Source organism: Arvicola amphibius, chromosome 6 (genome assembly GCF_903992535.2).
Source record: "Arvicola amphibius chromosome 6, mArvAmp1.2, whole genome shotgun sequence".
In the NCBI taxonomy this organism is placed as follows: domain Eukaryota; kingdom Metazoa; phylum Chordata; class Mammalia; order Rodentia; family Cricetidae; genus Arvicola; species Arvicola amphibius.
In genome coordinates, this window is record NC_052052.2 from 26,651,187 (window position 1) to 26,665,979 (window position 14,793).

A 14,793-nucleotide genomic window follows, 5' to 3' on the forward strand; every position below is an offset into this window, starting at 1 on the left:
CCCTAGCTTCTCATCCTAAGTCAGACGTGTTGTAGATATCCCAGACACCAGACCCATGGAGCTCACAGTGCCTCTGAGCCGCTCTCTTAGACTCAGACAAGCATCACGGCTTCCTGGAAGCCTCCCTGGTTGTTTCTTTACATATGCACAAGGTCTATCAGAGATCCAGCTCTGATGTTTGGGTTTTCAGGTGTTCACCCTCGCAGGCAGGAACAGTTAAGATCTGGCTCTATGGGCATTCTGATTCCCATCAGCCTGGCTAGTAACTTCCTGGGTGTTTACATATTTACCTCCCCTTCGGAGGAAGCTCTCTGTGAGGAAGTAAGTTGGGTGTAGCTTGGTGAATTGACCGGGAAGGAAGATGAGCTCTGCTGGATATTTGCTTTACAAGATCCAGGTCTTAGAGACCCTTCCAGAAAGGTCGGGAGAGCTGGCAGATTTTGCCTTGCAGTGGTGTATGCAAGTTTGGGGCCGGAGCAGAGCTACTGGAACCCAACCAGGATGGTTGCCATCCTCACCCTTCTCGACATGGGGCTCAGCCTCTAAGATGTGGCAGATGCTAACACAGTAGCCTTTCCAGGAACTCTGATTCAGTTTACCCACCCCTGGGCCCCGAAGCCGACCTAATTCATGTGAAGGACGGCATTTCTGCATTGGTAGGGAGGGTGTGTGCTACAGAAGCTGCCCTCCCTGGTCCCTAGCTGCAGCATTTGATCTGACAAGACAGCCACAGCCAGGGAGGGCTTGCTAGTTGCTTTTTGTTTTTCTATAGCTGTGACAAAATCGAGGGAATAAAGGTTTATTTCAACTCATGGTTTCAGGCAGCCCCATCCCATCACAGTCAGGGGGAATGGACAGAAAAGCAGTCGACATCACAGACGTGGGAGTCTTTCAACAACTATTCACGTCATGGTAAACCCGGAAGCAGAAAGGATGGCTAGAACCAGGGGCTGGGTGTGACCTTGAAGTACCTGTTTCTAGCAGCTAACCCCGCCTCCTAGAAAATAAGCAAGGCATGAGCTGAGCTGGTCAGGGGACATTCTAAATTGAAATCGTAGCAGGTTCTCCTGGTCGGCAAAGCTGGAGTTACTTTCCTTCACGCCATTCTCTGGTCTGGGCTTTCCTGCAAAGCTTCCAAGGGCTAGCGAGGCTGAGTACCCCCACCTCTGAGACAGAGGGCAGTGACAGTGGGGAGCTGGTGAAGAGGCCTCTTTTTCCAGCTCCTGTTACTGTTTTTTTTTTTTTTTTTGTTCAAACTGCCCTGGGCCAAGACCCTAAGTGCTCAACACGGTGAACTGTGGGCAACTTTGCAGCTTGGCAAAAAGTTGCATTTCCGATGCCAAATGTTGACACACTGAATTCAGTGTCGACTGGGGACCTTTTAGAAACATTCAGCATAACATAATAGACTAATTCATTAGCACCCCATGGGTCTAAATGGGAAGAAGCCGATGCTCGGAAAACATGGCCTCAAGGAACGACAGATGAAAATATCTTTCCCATGATGTAACTGTTACTGCCGGGAAGTGGCATTAATTGTGATTGCTTATCTATTAATTTATTATAATTCTCTCTTTTTTTTTTCCACCTCCAGGCTCTTACCTACACATGACATGCACCAAGGGCTCAGCTGGGGCTGATTAGCACAGGGTTATCTGGGAATGGCTCAAAGCTGGCTGACACCGATAATGGCAGCTGGGGTAATTAAAACGTCTTCTGCATGGGAGAAGCGACTTTGGAGAAATTTTTTTGAGAGGAAGGGTTGATGATGTGCCTTTCCTAAGACAAATGCCAAATGCCATTCCCCTTCCCAACACAGCCACCACTGACCAATGGGCATGAAAGAGAGAATCACGAGGTAAAGCCCTGAGCCAACAGGGCTGAAAGGAAGCTCCTGAAGCTGGCAACGGGCTGTGGCCAGGGAAGAGGACTGAGGGAGGCACAGAGGATGCTCTGACAGGTGGGGGCTACTAGGATTGACCTGGAGGATACCCGAACATATTCCACCATGAAGCTATTTGCATCATGGAGGCCACATCTTCCTGGAAGAGTCTCCTATGCCTCCGAAAGGGGCAGAAGGAAGAGCAGCGCCCTGGAGCAGCCCACGGGCAAGAGCCGGAGTGGGAGCCTACGCCAGCATCACTGATGCGGTGGGACTCTGGGCAAGTCATGCCATCTCTCTTGGTGTGGAGCAGAAAGCACACTTCCCCTTGTGGCCTCAAAGGGAAAATCAGAGGATGCAGGCAAATGACAAAAGTGGGGGCGCTGCTGGGATTTGTGGAGGCTCTGTTTACTCCATTAGTGTCAATCACCGCGCTGGACCATTTTGGCCAGGCATCATGAAAAGTCTATCTGCTGGAGAAGGCCGGGGACACTGCGGCGGCAGATGTCGGCAGAGGGTTTGGCAGCTGGAAAGCTGGTGCTGGACGAACGCCTGCCGTCTGCTTGTTGCCGAGTCACGTCTCTGAGACTCAGTTTCCATTTTTTCGGGGGAAACGGGAGAGTCACAGTTCCTACGGATGCTTGTTTTGAGGGATGGAGGACACACAGGAAGCAAAAGCAGGAGGGGCTTCATGGGTTTATTTTGACACTTACACGATAGTAAGTACCAAGTGTTGTTCTAGCCCTCACCACTGTCAGTGCTTTGAACACCGGCCCTATCAAGTAACACGGCTATTGCCATTGCTTTATAGATACAGGCATGAGGCAAAGAGAAGGAGGTGCCTTGTTTAAGGAAGTGAACCATCTTTGTGGTGGTGCTGATGTATGTGTGTGTGTGTGTGTGAGAGAGAGAGAGAGAGAGAGAGAAAGAGAGAGAGAGAGAGGGAGGGGGGGGAGGGAGAGAGAGAGAGAGAGAGGGGGGGGGGGTATGTATGTGATGACATTGGGTGACCTGCTCTATCATCTCCATCTTTGGCGCAGGGGCTCTCATTGAACTTGGAACCAGGCTGGAGGTCAGGAAGCCACAGGAACCTTCTGCCCCCACCCGCCACAGCCACTTCTGAGGTTGCAAGAGTGGGCAGCCACACCCGGCTTTTTGATGTGGGTTCTGGATATTGGAACTCAGTTCCCATGCTCGAGCATCAAGTGCTCTTAACTCCTGAGTCATCTCCTACTCCTTCACCCGAAACAATGAAGTCTCTTAATCCTGACCAGACACACCAGAGTCCACGGTCTTAACTGCCCGTGGCAAGGGATGCTAGGTACCGATAGTGCTCATCTACCACTCGGGCATCACCAAGCACCTGCTGCGGGTCAGGCACTCCATGGGCGTTACTCCGTGGGCATTCCAGACAGACAGCCTTGCTTACAGAAGGAAGTTTTGGAGCCTGTGTGTGAGCTTTGTGTCAGGTCCATCTCTGTGCACCCAGATCCGAGCCAGGAATCCCAGCATTCGCGGATGGATAAATGAAAAAATGAACAGTCGCATCAAGGAAGCCAGGTCTAGGGTAAACGGCACTGCGTGGGGCTGGAGGAGAGGTCTGGGGTGTTAGAATGCTTTTGCTGAGACCTTTGATCTTGGCCTCCTTGGAAAATGGCATTACTGCAGAAGACACTGGGGCCAAGGTGTTGCTATCTCTAGTCTTGGCCCAGAATGCTGCCAGGAATTGAGCACCTTGCCCTAAGCTCCTGGTGACTTTTCTAGGACACAGAATGGCAGAACGAGACTGGGGTGAGGTGAGCCCTTAGGGAGAAGGTGCCCTGTCTCAGTCCCCAGTTCTCAGGGTCCCTGTCTCCCCACCGCATTTTCATCAGGTGCCCAGGTCTGATTTATATTCAGCACAGTGGGTCCTGAGCTCTCACAGCATGGAGCTGCGAGAACACGGCTGATTCTCCAACTCGAGCGCGAGCCAACTCCAACACAGCACTCAAGAGCTAACCTGCCTCTTGGCCTTTGCTCACGCTGTTGCTTCTATGCAGAATACCCTTCCCATCTCCCCCACCTGTTGGTGAGCTCCTAGTGAGCCGTCATGGCCTAACTCAAGCACCTGCTTTTTCGAGAAAGTCTGCCTCAAGCTTCCTACCTGTTACCAGCCCTACAACTCCTAACATCTCCTCGTGCTGTGACCTGTGGCTGTCTGCCTGAGGTCAAAGGTCAGCTGTATCAGAGCCAGATATGTCGAGGAAGACAGACTGGAAGGTCTCAGTCCTAGCCATCTTGAAATCACCAGCTTAGCCCAGATGCAGGGTAAAGACCGGGGGCCGGAGCTCTACGAATGAAGAAATCATCTAGAGGATTGTATGGCTGCAGGGGTGGGGCTACAGGTCCCTGAATGGGGAAGGGTAGGGGGGAGGGTGGGGCTGGCTCCACGGCCAGGCTGCTCAGCAGTGGCGCCCTCTTTGGCACAGGAAACCATGATTCTGCTGATCTTGGATCACAACTAATTATTCTAATGGGTTTAAATGGCCCTACATGTTCTCAGAGTTTGGACAGGACCCATCTGGAGCCAGCAGGTGGGCTGGCCCCAGTGACAGCAAGGGGCTGACTTCAGAATGGATGGTGCAGGATCCAAGGTGGTCATTCCAGGTGTGACAGGAGACCTTTGACAGGTGTGGATGGGAGGATAATCTAAAGAGTGCTAATGGCCACTCTCTCTAGCGCTAAACCAACCAAGTTCTGCTCTCGCCCCTGGGCCCGATCAGATTGCTAGGCCTCCCAAAGAAATATAAGCCCATTTTGCAGAGGAAGAAACTGAGGCACAGGAGGTCTGGTGACTTACCCAGGGTTCCCACACTAGTCAGCAGAGGGCTTATTTGCCATTCTGGCTCCAGAGACCAGGCCCGTGACTTTTCAAAAGTGGGCAGTTCACAGAGATATCATGGTGGCCTCACCTGGAGCACCATCTACAGCCTTAAGAAAGCTTGGGTCTGCTCCAGCTATGGCACTGTCCCCAGCAGGCTGGCCCAGGCCCCTTCATTCAGGGAGGTCCCACCCCTCCTCACAGGACCCGGGGGTACATTACCAGTGTGGTGAAGATGAAGTGGTAGTACTCTGTCATCATGCCCATGGCCATGGCCTGCGGGGAAGCAGAGTGTTAGCCGGGGGCACAGAACACTCTGGCAGTCCTCCATTCGCCAGGGGCGGGGGAGTTGAGGGCCAGGCCAGGCCTGTGTGACGCTGTCGGCTCAGACCTAGGGCATCCACTGAGACCTTGGGATTAAGATGTAGATCGGCTGGCAGATGGTAGCAGGTTCCCACTGTGGTTTGTAACCAAATCACCTGGGGGAGTTTCCAGGCTGGGATTTGGGGCCATATTCTCCAAAAGTCCCCAGTTCTGCAGGGCAGCAGGGAGACACCCAGCTGTCTGGGTTTTCAGTCAGTGTCTCGGGGCCTCTCACTCAGACATCCTGACAGAAGCTTGAGCTGCCTCAAGAGCCTGGCTCTACATGGCGAGGCTCTCCCAGTCAGCCAGGCTCAAGGGGAATGTCCTTAGCAAGAGTGTTCCCCAGGAGCAATGAAACCTCCATGCTTCCCCGATCCCATCAGGCCACAAGACATACCATAGGCTCCTCTGGGATTCTTAGTGCAGAGCCACACGAGGTCTCTCTGTGATGTATCTTGTGTGTTTTATTAGAAGCCTGTAATCTATAACACTAATGACTGTAATGCATTTTCTACAGAGTTCCTCAGAAAGCAGGGCCCACCATGGGTTCTGGAGGAAAATGTCACAGGGTCAAATAGATCTTGAACTGCTGCGTGTTCTGTCACCGCGTTCATGCTGGGAGGGCTGGGAGGAGGCCAGCAGCCAGGAAAGGCCTCAACCCCCTTTAATCCACTTTTAGCTCAGCCCAGGGTCCTCATCTGTAACTCTGGATGTTTTGCAAGCAGCCAGCCCGGGGATTAATCCGAATTCCTAGCTGGATGACCTCAGGCCGGCCGCCTTTCCTTCAGCCTTGGTCTCCTCACCTGTCAAGGCTGTAATAATGATCCCCGGCTTCCAGGGTCAACGAGGAGGGACAGATACCTGCCGAGTGACTCTCTGATAGAGTGTCATTCTGTCACACTTGCAGGGAAGAGAGGGGATGTCCTACAACAGTGAAGGTTACAGGATTTCGGCGCAGGTATCCCCCACGGGGACCCTAGAGCCTCTCCAGGCACAACACCCGAACCTCCCATTTCTGCCGTCCTGTCTCACTGACACCCCCAGAGCTGCTTGAGGAGGGATTATGGATGAACTCTGCCCACAGCGAAGGAGGTGGTAATGGTGGTGGTGACTCCCTCATGCAACATGGAAGGGTTAGAGGCAGGACAACGGGAAAATATTTTCCCCACTAGGCAGGGCTGCCTGTACCCCAAGCTGACCTTGAACTTGCAGGGTGAGAATGACATTGAATTCTGATGCTCCTGTCTCTGCCTCCTGACTGCTGAGACTACAGGCATGTGCCATGCCACACATGGCTTGTGTAGTACAGGGAACTGAACCTGGGGCCTTGTGTATTATAAGTGAGTACTCTACCAATTGAGTGATATCTCCAGGCCTCAGATACTCTCTGTCTCTCTCCTAACACCGCATATCACTATATAGCCCTGGCTGGCCTTGAGCCATGATCCTCCTGTCTCTGCTTCCTTTGCAGGGCATAGATATGGGGGCTGCCAGTCAGGATGGGTACCCCAAATGAAGGGTGGTGGTTGAGCCCCTCAGGGCTTTGAAAATGTCCCAGTCCCTGCTTGCTAACCCCATCTCTCGAAAGACCTGCATCACCTTGTGTCTTTGACTCTTGTGTTTTTCTTGATCAAGTGTCAAAGTCCCCTCCAGTCACCAGAATATTTTAAGGGATAACTAATGGCCTTTTACATAAAGCACAGGCTTGGATCAAATGTCTGGGGTTTCACACTGTACGTCCTTTTGTGCTTGCCTGCCTCCCTCCCTCCCTCCCTCCTCCCTGCCTCCCTGCCTCCCTCCCTGCCTCCCTCCCTTCTTTCCCTCCTTCCTGAGACACAGTTTCTCTCTGTAGCTCAGGCTATTCTGGAACTCACTTCATAGACCAGGCTAGTTTCAAACTCAGAGATCTGCTTGCCTCTGCCTCCTGAGTGCTGGTATTAAAGGAATACACAACCATGCCCAGCTGTGGTTACTTTTTTAGGTGGCTGGCGGAGCTTGGCTTTCATTGCCAGCATGAGTCCTGTTTGGGAATGGAGGACCATCCAGGCTGGAGAACCATCTCCTTTTCCGCCATCATTGCAAAGCTCAGCAGATTGTCTAAAGAGCAACCTCCCAGCCATAGGCAGGTGCTGTGGCTAGGGGGATTTAGTCACTGGGAGAGACAGCGAAGCGTCTGGGACTGTGCTGAGCAGATGAGGCCCTCTGTGCACCCCCTACCCTCCACCAGGGCGGTTCTCAGGCCTCTTGGCAGCTTGGTGGAGGGGGGCTAGGAGGCAGTGTTTATGCTGGGGTTCTCTGAATACTAAGACATGCCATGGGGACGATTATACATCTTATCACAGTGGGAGTAAAAGAACCATCGTACTGCTGCTGCTACTGAGGCAGAGTCGAAGTGGCCCCCAGGTCACACAGGCAGCCAGAGGGACAGCTAGGATGCTCACTGAGGTCGTCAAGTTCTGTACCTGGAAAAAAGGAGCCATGGCAGGTCCCCACCTTAACCCCTCAGCTTGGACCGCGCTCACCCACCTGCTTGAGGATCTGGGCTGCCATGGTGTGGCTGCAATCGAAGATGATGCGGAACTCCCGGCCCCGCTTCATCTCCTTGAGCAAGGGTCGTGAGTCATCTGAGTCGATGGGGAGCTGGCGGATCTTCAGGCGAATGTTGTACCTAGATGGGGCCATGATGAGTTCCTGCAGCCGGATGAGACCTGGGGGGCCCAGGACACAGAAGACACACATGTACATGCATGCATAAAACACTGTAGGCATCTACTCGGATACCTCCATGAAGCGTTCCTTATTTTCTGTTCAGAAAGGGTTCCCTACCCTCAATCATCCCCCCACCCCATATCCACACCAGCTTAGAGGGCTCTTCCCTTAGTCTCCTCTGCCTACCCCATCCCCTCCCCCAAACCCCTCCTCATTCTGCCATGACTAGTGCCCCATAGCACCTGGCCCAGGGCCGTGACACGTAGGGAGTACTCAAACAACATTCCTGTAATTGGATTGACTTACTGTTTTCTTCTCCCCACATTGAAAAATCTATCCTCCTCCTTGGCATTTTGTAAAACCACTTAATCTGGGGACTTCCACGGAAAACGGAATGCCACTTCCTAGAGACAAATGGCTTGCTTAGGTCTAATTAAGTTCATTTCCTTCCCTATTTCAGGCTCCATTCTTGCTGACTCCTCTGTGGGTTCTGGGAGGGAGGCTGCTAGACGCTCTCCACCGCCCCTACCCAGGCCCACTGAAGTAGGCCTGAGCTGGAGGTGCATGCTCCCTTCCTGCATTGTGCCCTCAGCTTGGGCTCAGCAGCTGCACAGGTTCACACACCCACCTTTCATCCCCGGCTCACTTATTGCAACTCTCCTTGGGGGAGCACCTCCTCCCCATCCCTCGTTCATATACCCAGGAAGGATCCACCCCAGCTCAGGGAACAAAGTACATGGCCCCAACCTGACCAATCAGCACATTCACTAGGAATAAAAGCACAGAGGTTCCGTGATTAATTAGTGGCAGGTAAGAAAAGTCCCTTTTTATGCAAGCAAGGAGGATGTAAGTCTGGGGTCATCACATATAACCAGAGATAGGATCCATTAGGGCAGATGTCAGAGAACATGGAAAGGGGAGGAAACATAACCTAATGGTACCTATTTTAGTCTCTGGGTCAAACAATACTGTAAACTGATGCTGTCCTCCAAAATCTGAGTAAAAGGCTACCAATAAGAATCACATACACACACAAGAGCCTGGGCGGTAGTGATGCACGCCTTTAATCCTAGCTCTCGGGAAGCAGAGGTAGGCGGATCCCTGTGAGTTCAAGGCCAGCCTTGGTCTACAGAGCTAGCTAGTGCCAGAGCTACACAGAGAAATCCTGTCTCAAAAAAAAAAAAAAAAAAAAAAAAAAAAACCCAGCAAAATGTTGATTCTAAAGAACCACACACACGCACACACATGCCTGTTTCTTAAGCTAATGTGTGCTGAAATAAACTTCGTGGTCACCTATTACAGTGTTTCCTATCTGGACAGCATTTCTCTACTCTGTCATTCAACTCTAGGATCCTTCTAATGGAATCCCCGTTTCCAAAGCAACCCCTAGTAACCAGAGTAAGTCTATCTAGTTCTCCCATTCCTGGGGGTTTGCTTCCATCAGCCTCCTATGCCAGAGAGGCTGTAACCAAACCTCCCAAAGGGCTGCAAAACTTTCATGGGTTCTGGATACACAGGCAGAAGAACTCTGCTTCAAACAGGCCTCCGAGGTCCCCACACCAGAGTAGATAAGGGAGGGGAGGGGAGCAGCAGACTTCAGCAAACGAGGGGCCACAAGCTACCCCTGTCACACCCAAAACTCCATCTTCTCCAGGTATTCTGGGTTCTTCCACTGCTACTGCTGGCCTCTTATATCTGTTACTGAAGGCCCTCCACGCCCACTTCATTCCTGCCCACTCGTTTTTCTGACTCCTGTCCGGCATTAGCAGGCCTGTGGGCTCTGGAGACCCAGATCATGAGGACGGGGACAGGATGGACGCTGGAGTGGAAGCCACCAGGGCTGCCTTGTCAACCAAGCACATCACCCCGTGTAATGCATAATGACCTGAACTCTCCAGCAGCAAAATGTCTCTTCCCATCACTGTTGTCCCCAAGGAGACCGAGGCTCCTTCTGGCCCACCTCCAGAGGACCAGGCTGTGTATGTTTGCCTGAGACCGAGCTTTCTTTTGCCTGTCTCCTTAATCAATCCCTCCCAGAATATCTGCACTGAATCACGGTGGTTGGGATGGCGTTTTTCACTTACGAAGCACTTCTGTGCTCGTAGCATCGTTTAACCATCTCTGGATCCTGGGAGGCATGCAGAACAGGCACCTTCATGCTGGTGGGACAGATAAGGAGCTGAAGGGCCACAGAGATGAAGGGACCTCCCTTAATTCTGAACCACGCCACAAACAGGATCGGTGTTGGAGGAGCAGCGTTTTGCCTTCTAGGCAGAGACCTTTTTCTTCACCCTAAGACTTTCCCCCTCCCTCAATCTTTTCCTTTCAGCCCTGGCAGGAGTTTGTGCACAGATTGGATTAGGAAGGTGGAAACATGGCACCGCTCAAAGGTCACCTCCTGCACAGCCACTCTCCTTGGGCTACTGCTGTGAAAAGGATAAGCCAAACTCCTCACCCCTCCCTAGATTCATACCCTTTGCATGGAGCTGGGCAATGCCTGCCTACCAGGCTCTACACTGTCATTTGGTTTGTTCGGTGGGCTATTAATAAGCATGATGGAACTCCACACTGGCTGATTCTCTTGCTCCTTGGCCATAGCTAGGACAACAATGGCCGGGTTAGCCTGCTGGAGGACAGAAACACGTGGAAGAGAGCCAAGGGCAGCCTAGAGATACCAGCAGGCAGGCAAGCAAGCCAGCTGAAATCAAAGAAGTAGCTGATCAGGCCCAGTAAGCCACTGACCTGGTGGACTCAGGAGCTAAAGCAATGTTTGTTGTTTTAGGCCACCGGATTTTGGGGAGTGGTTTGTTACACAGCTTATTATAGAAAGAGCTAACAGATGCATCCTCGGCTGGCATGCCAAAAGGAGTGTGGCAATGTGCCAGTCCTTGTGACTGTTAGGAGCCAGTTAGTGTCAATCTTACTTCCATTTGACAGTGCCCAGGAGCAGTAGGCATAGGCTCTGTGAACTGTAGAATACTGTATTGTCTTCTAGAAGGTTGATAAGGGTTATGAGTCACATTAAGACAAATTCCTTTGTCTCTTTCCTGCATGGGGTGTCAGCATCTGGTGTTGTCTGGAGATGGCAGCCACACTATTGTGCCCAGGAAGAGAAGGTCAAGAGGGGTGCAACAATACCCAGACAGCACTGTGACCCTGTCGAGCTGCTAAAGGACACCGAGAAAGGCCCAGCTCATAACGTCTCCCCGCAAGAAAACTAAATGGCAATTACTTGAGTTGATTTGAATTGGGTCGTCCCGTCAGCGAGAACATGCTACTGGACATAGCCCTGCCACACACACTCAGAGCCTGTTAAATACACTGTGCTTCTCACCTGGTGGTGGCCCAGCCTGGTGAGGGTCTTAGAGAAGTATGGCTTCCCGTTACCAATTTTCAACACTTTATTACTGTTCAATGCAGATCTGAATCCTAGAACCTTCTGTTTTCTTGACCAAACCCTATTCTCATTGCCTCCACTATAAGGACCTTTTAAACGGAACTAAACTGAGACAAGTTGAAAATCAAATTGAATTAAATGTTAATAAAATGTTTCAACAAAGAGTACATTAGGCACTGAGAAGGTGAAGAAAAGAAGGCAGGGTTATCCCATATTTTTGGAATGGCTAATCAGATTATTGGAGAGTCGGGGTGCTGGGAGTGTATCTCAGCAGTAAAGTGCTGGCCTAGAATACACAAGGCCCTGGGTTTGATTTCTAGCAGCTTGTACAAAATAGAAGTGGGGAGGATGGTACTGTCTGGAGGTCACTGGCAATTCCAGGCCGTCAGCGCCAAGGACCAAGCTACATGGATTTGTGGGTAGACCTAGGGCTCAAAGACAGGAAGCTACAGACCTAAGCATCAGCTCCAAGCAGTCCCACTAGCATGGTGCCTACCATTCTGGTAGATCCCCCGCCTGGAGGCCTGCACCCCTGGACAATGGTTCAAGCAGCGATCTGCTCTGCCCACTTCCTGTGACACTACAGTCATTCTGCCCATATCTGTTTCTTCTCTTCCATTCCACTCCCAAGTTCTCTTCCAGGCAACCCCTTGAGATGAAGTCTAGCTTCCTTTGTTCCTGTGGGGACCATCCAGCCCCCCAGCTTTATGCTTTCCTTCCAAACCTTCTCACATTCGGCTCTCGGGGGCGTCTACTGAAACCCGGCTTTCATTATTCTAAGGCTATGCTCGACAGCACCCGGCAGTGCTCTGTTACACACAACATAAAATCTGAAGCCTGAGGTTGCATGTCAGACCTGCACAGCCAGGCGAATCCCGTCTGTCTCCCTTGCCCTGCTCACACTCCACACTCAATCCTCTTCCCATTCAGGCTGGCATCTTCATAACACTGCCCACCCCGCCCCATCTCCTCTCCTCTGCTCACATTGCTCCCTTCGCCTGCTATGCCCACGACATGCCCTATTCTGTCCTTCTGTCCCTCTATCTTCAAGCCCAGGGCAAATCTCTGTCCTCTTCTGGTAAAACAGTACACTTTAGCCAAGGCCACTGAGCTCTCTCTTCTACCCAGGTACCTGGAGCTCTGACTACCTGTTTTTGTTACTTGATTCTCAGCTCTGACGGCCAAGAATTACCAGTGTCCGGTAGCCAGGTACCTGCGCTCCTAGAATATGATTAACTCCTCAAAAGATAGGGTAGTGGTCTCTTCACTCCTGTACCCTTATGCCCTTTCTTGAAAGCCTCAGCTGAAACTCGGAGCCCAGGCTTTTCCTTCTTCCTCAATGGAGGAAGAGGCCCAAGCCCAGAGCTCATTTCTATAGACCTGACATTGGCTGGGGTCAGCAATCACCTAAGTAGGGGGGAAGCTGGCATCTGAGTTTAATTCAACATGATTTTCAACTAACACCAAGTCAGTTTAACCAATGTTTCAAAAATGTCCACATTGTACCAAGCCTTGTGCTGAGTCCCAGAGGCAGAAATCTGGAAGCTCACATCATAGACAGAGGTTTCTACAGCAGCCTTAACCTGTGGGCCGTGACCCACAGGTCATATATCAGATAGCTTGAATATCAGATATTTAAATTACGATTTATAACAGTGACAAAAATTACAGTTATGAAGTAGCAACAAGAGTACTTTTATAACATGGGGGGGATCACCACCACATGAGGAACTGTATTAAAGGGTCGCAGCATTGGGAAGGTTGAGAACCACTGGTTTAGAAAGGTAGGACCACCAAGTTGCAGAGCTGCTAGAGGGGATGAAGCACCATGGAGTGCCCCATGGTGACAGAGCCGCATGCTGGGATCTCAGGGATGGCTTTTAAGGACTGCTGGTAACATGAAGCGCGGTAGCTGTTTACAGAACTCTGAGATGGATAAACAGCATCCCGATTCTCTTGTCTGCAGGCTCCCATCCTGCCATCCACGCCCCCCATTTGGAAGCAATCAAGAGCTGACATGGAATGCAGGTAGCTGAGAACCGGAGGGCTTCTCAAGGCTGAATGCTCCGCCTCTCCACACGTGTGGGGAGAGCCAGGCCAGGTGGGTTAAGTGACTTGCCAAGGTCACTGTCGCAAAAGAGGCTGGGTTAAGAATAGTCTTGAGGCTCAAGTCTTTGGGAAGAAAGGGGACCCAGCTCCACGCTAGCTACTAGTCATGGCCTTGGGCTCAGACAGGCCTGAAGGATGGTGCACGCTGTGATACTGGCTGTTGATAGTGGGTGGGGTCTGTTACCTTGCTATATCTGTCTGTTGCCTTGTTTCTGATTTACCACCCCAAAGAGTCACCGAGAGACTTGCGCAATTAAATGAGGCTATCCTGGTGCTGCTCAGCTCATGGTACACACAGCAGTCTCTCCTGTGTGCTCATTGGGAGGAATGCCTGCTCCGTCTCCAGAAAGCGAACCTCCTAAGGGCAGCTGAAGGTGAAGGCAGGGTCTGGCAGTCGTTCTTTTCTCCCCTCCCCTCCTGACCCTCTCTCTGCTCACCCATAGCACACATTTTGCCAAGACAATGGCTGCAGACTTGTCACAGATCACAAGGTACAAAGGAAAGGCCCAGAATGTTTGTTGGAGTCCTTGGTGGCTCTCTGCTCTAGGCCTATATCAAGGGGCCTGGGACTTGGGAAGTAAAGGGTAACATACTATCCTAAGAGGGTTCTGGAAGGTGAGTACCATGGTAGATTTGGGTGGCTGGGCAGGACGGGGCTAAGCAGGCCCTCTGCAGACAAACGAATCTGATGTGATTCCAGTTCGGCAAGGCAAGAGTGTAGGAAGGGTGCCAGGACTTGGGAAATAAAGGGTAACACACTATCCTAAGAGGGTTCTGGAAGGTGAGTACCATGGTAGATTTGGGTGGCTGGGCAGGATGGGGCTAAGCAGGCCCTCTGCAGACAAATGAATCTGATGTGATTCCAGCTGGGCAAGGCACAAGTACAGAAAGGGCACCTCTGCCCCAGGGGCGTCCAGCCTCAGCTGAAACTCAGAACCCAGGCTTTTCCTTCCTCCTCATCGGAGGAAGAGACCCAAGCCCAGAGCTCATTTCTACAGACCTGGCATTGGCTGGGGTCAGCAGTCACCTAAGTAGAGAGGATGCTGGTATCTGAGCACAGTGGGGCATGAACAGGGGCATCTGAGAGTAGGTAAAGAAACGGGGGAAGGGTGCTGCTGCATGCAGGTGTCAGGATGATCAGGAGCTAACCTCCCCTGCACTGAGAATCAGGTTTCTATATATACTCTTCCCTCTTGATTCTGGAGCCTCCCCATGAGGAGGTGAAGGCACGGAATGGCAGCCCAGCCAGCAGGCAGGAGAGCAGGGATTTACGCACAGCACAAACACCCTGCACACCAGGCCACACAGCGAGTCAACTGTTAACGGGTGCGGCAAATATATGGGGACATGCCTCCTGCAGGGTACAGGTGTAGGAGCGCAGGCCAGTGATGGGTGGCCATCGAAGTATGAGCATGGGGCAATGCGTGGCAAGTGTCAATCACAGGTCTCAGCACTCTGCTGCAGAAGATTATG

At 51.7% G+C, this 14,793-nt stretch overlaps 1 protein-coding gene across 2 annotated transcripts in view; it reads right to left on the reverse strand.

The window, feature by feature from the left end:
• The window catches only part of Grik3 (glutamate ionotropic receptor kainate type subunit 3), a 214,655-nt gene that overhangs the window by 56,238 nt on the left and 143,624 nt on the right, over positions 1-14,793 (reverse strand). For both annotated transcript variants that reach the window (XM_038333725.1, XM_038333726.1), the window contains exons 4-5: positions 7,632-7,813; positions 4,965-5,018 (exon numbers count right to left, since the gene is read on the reverse strand). In XM_038333725.1, coding sequence (XP_038189653.1) covers positions 4,965-5,018; positions 7,632-7,813 — 236 coding nt within the window. The remainder of the gene's footprint in view (positions 1-4,964; positions 5,019-7,631; positions 7,814-14,793) is intronic.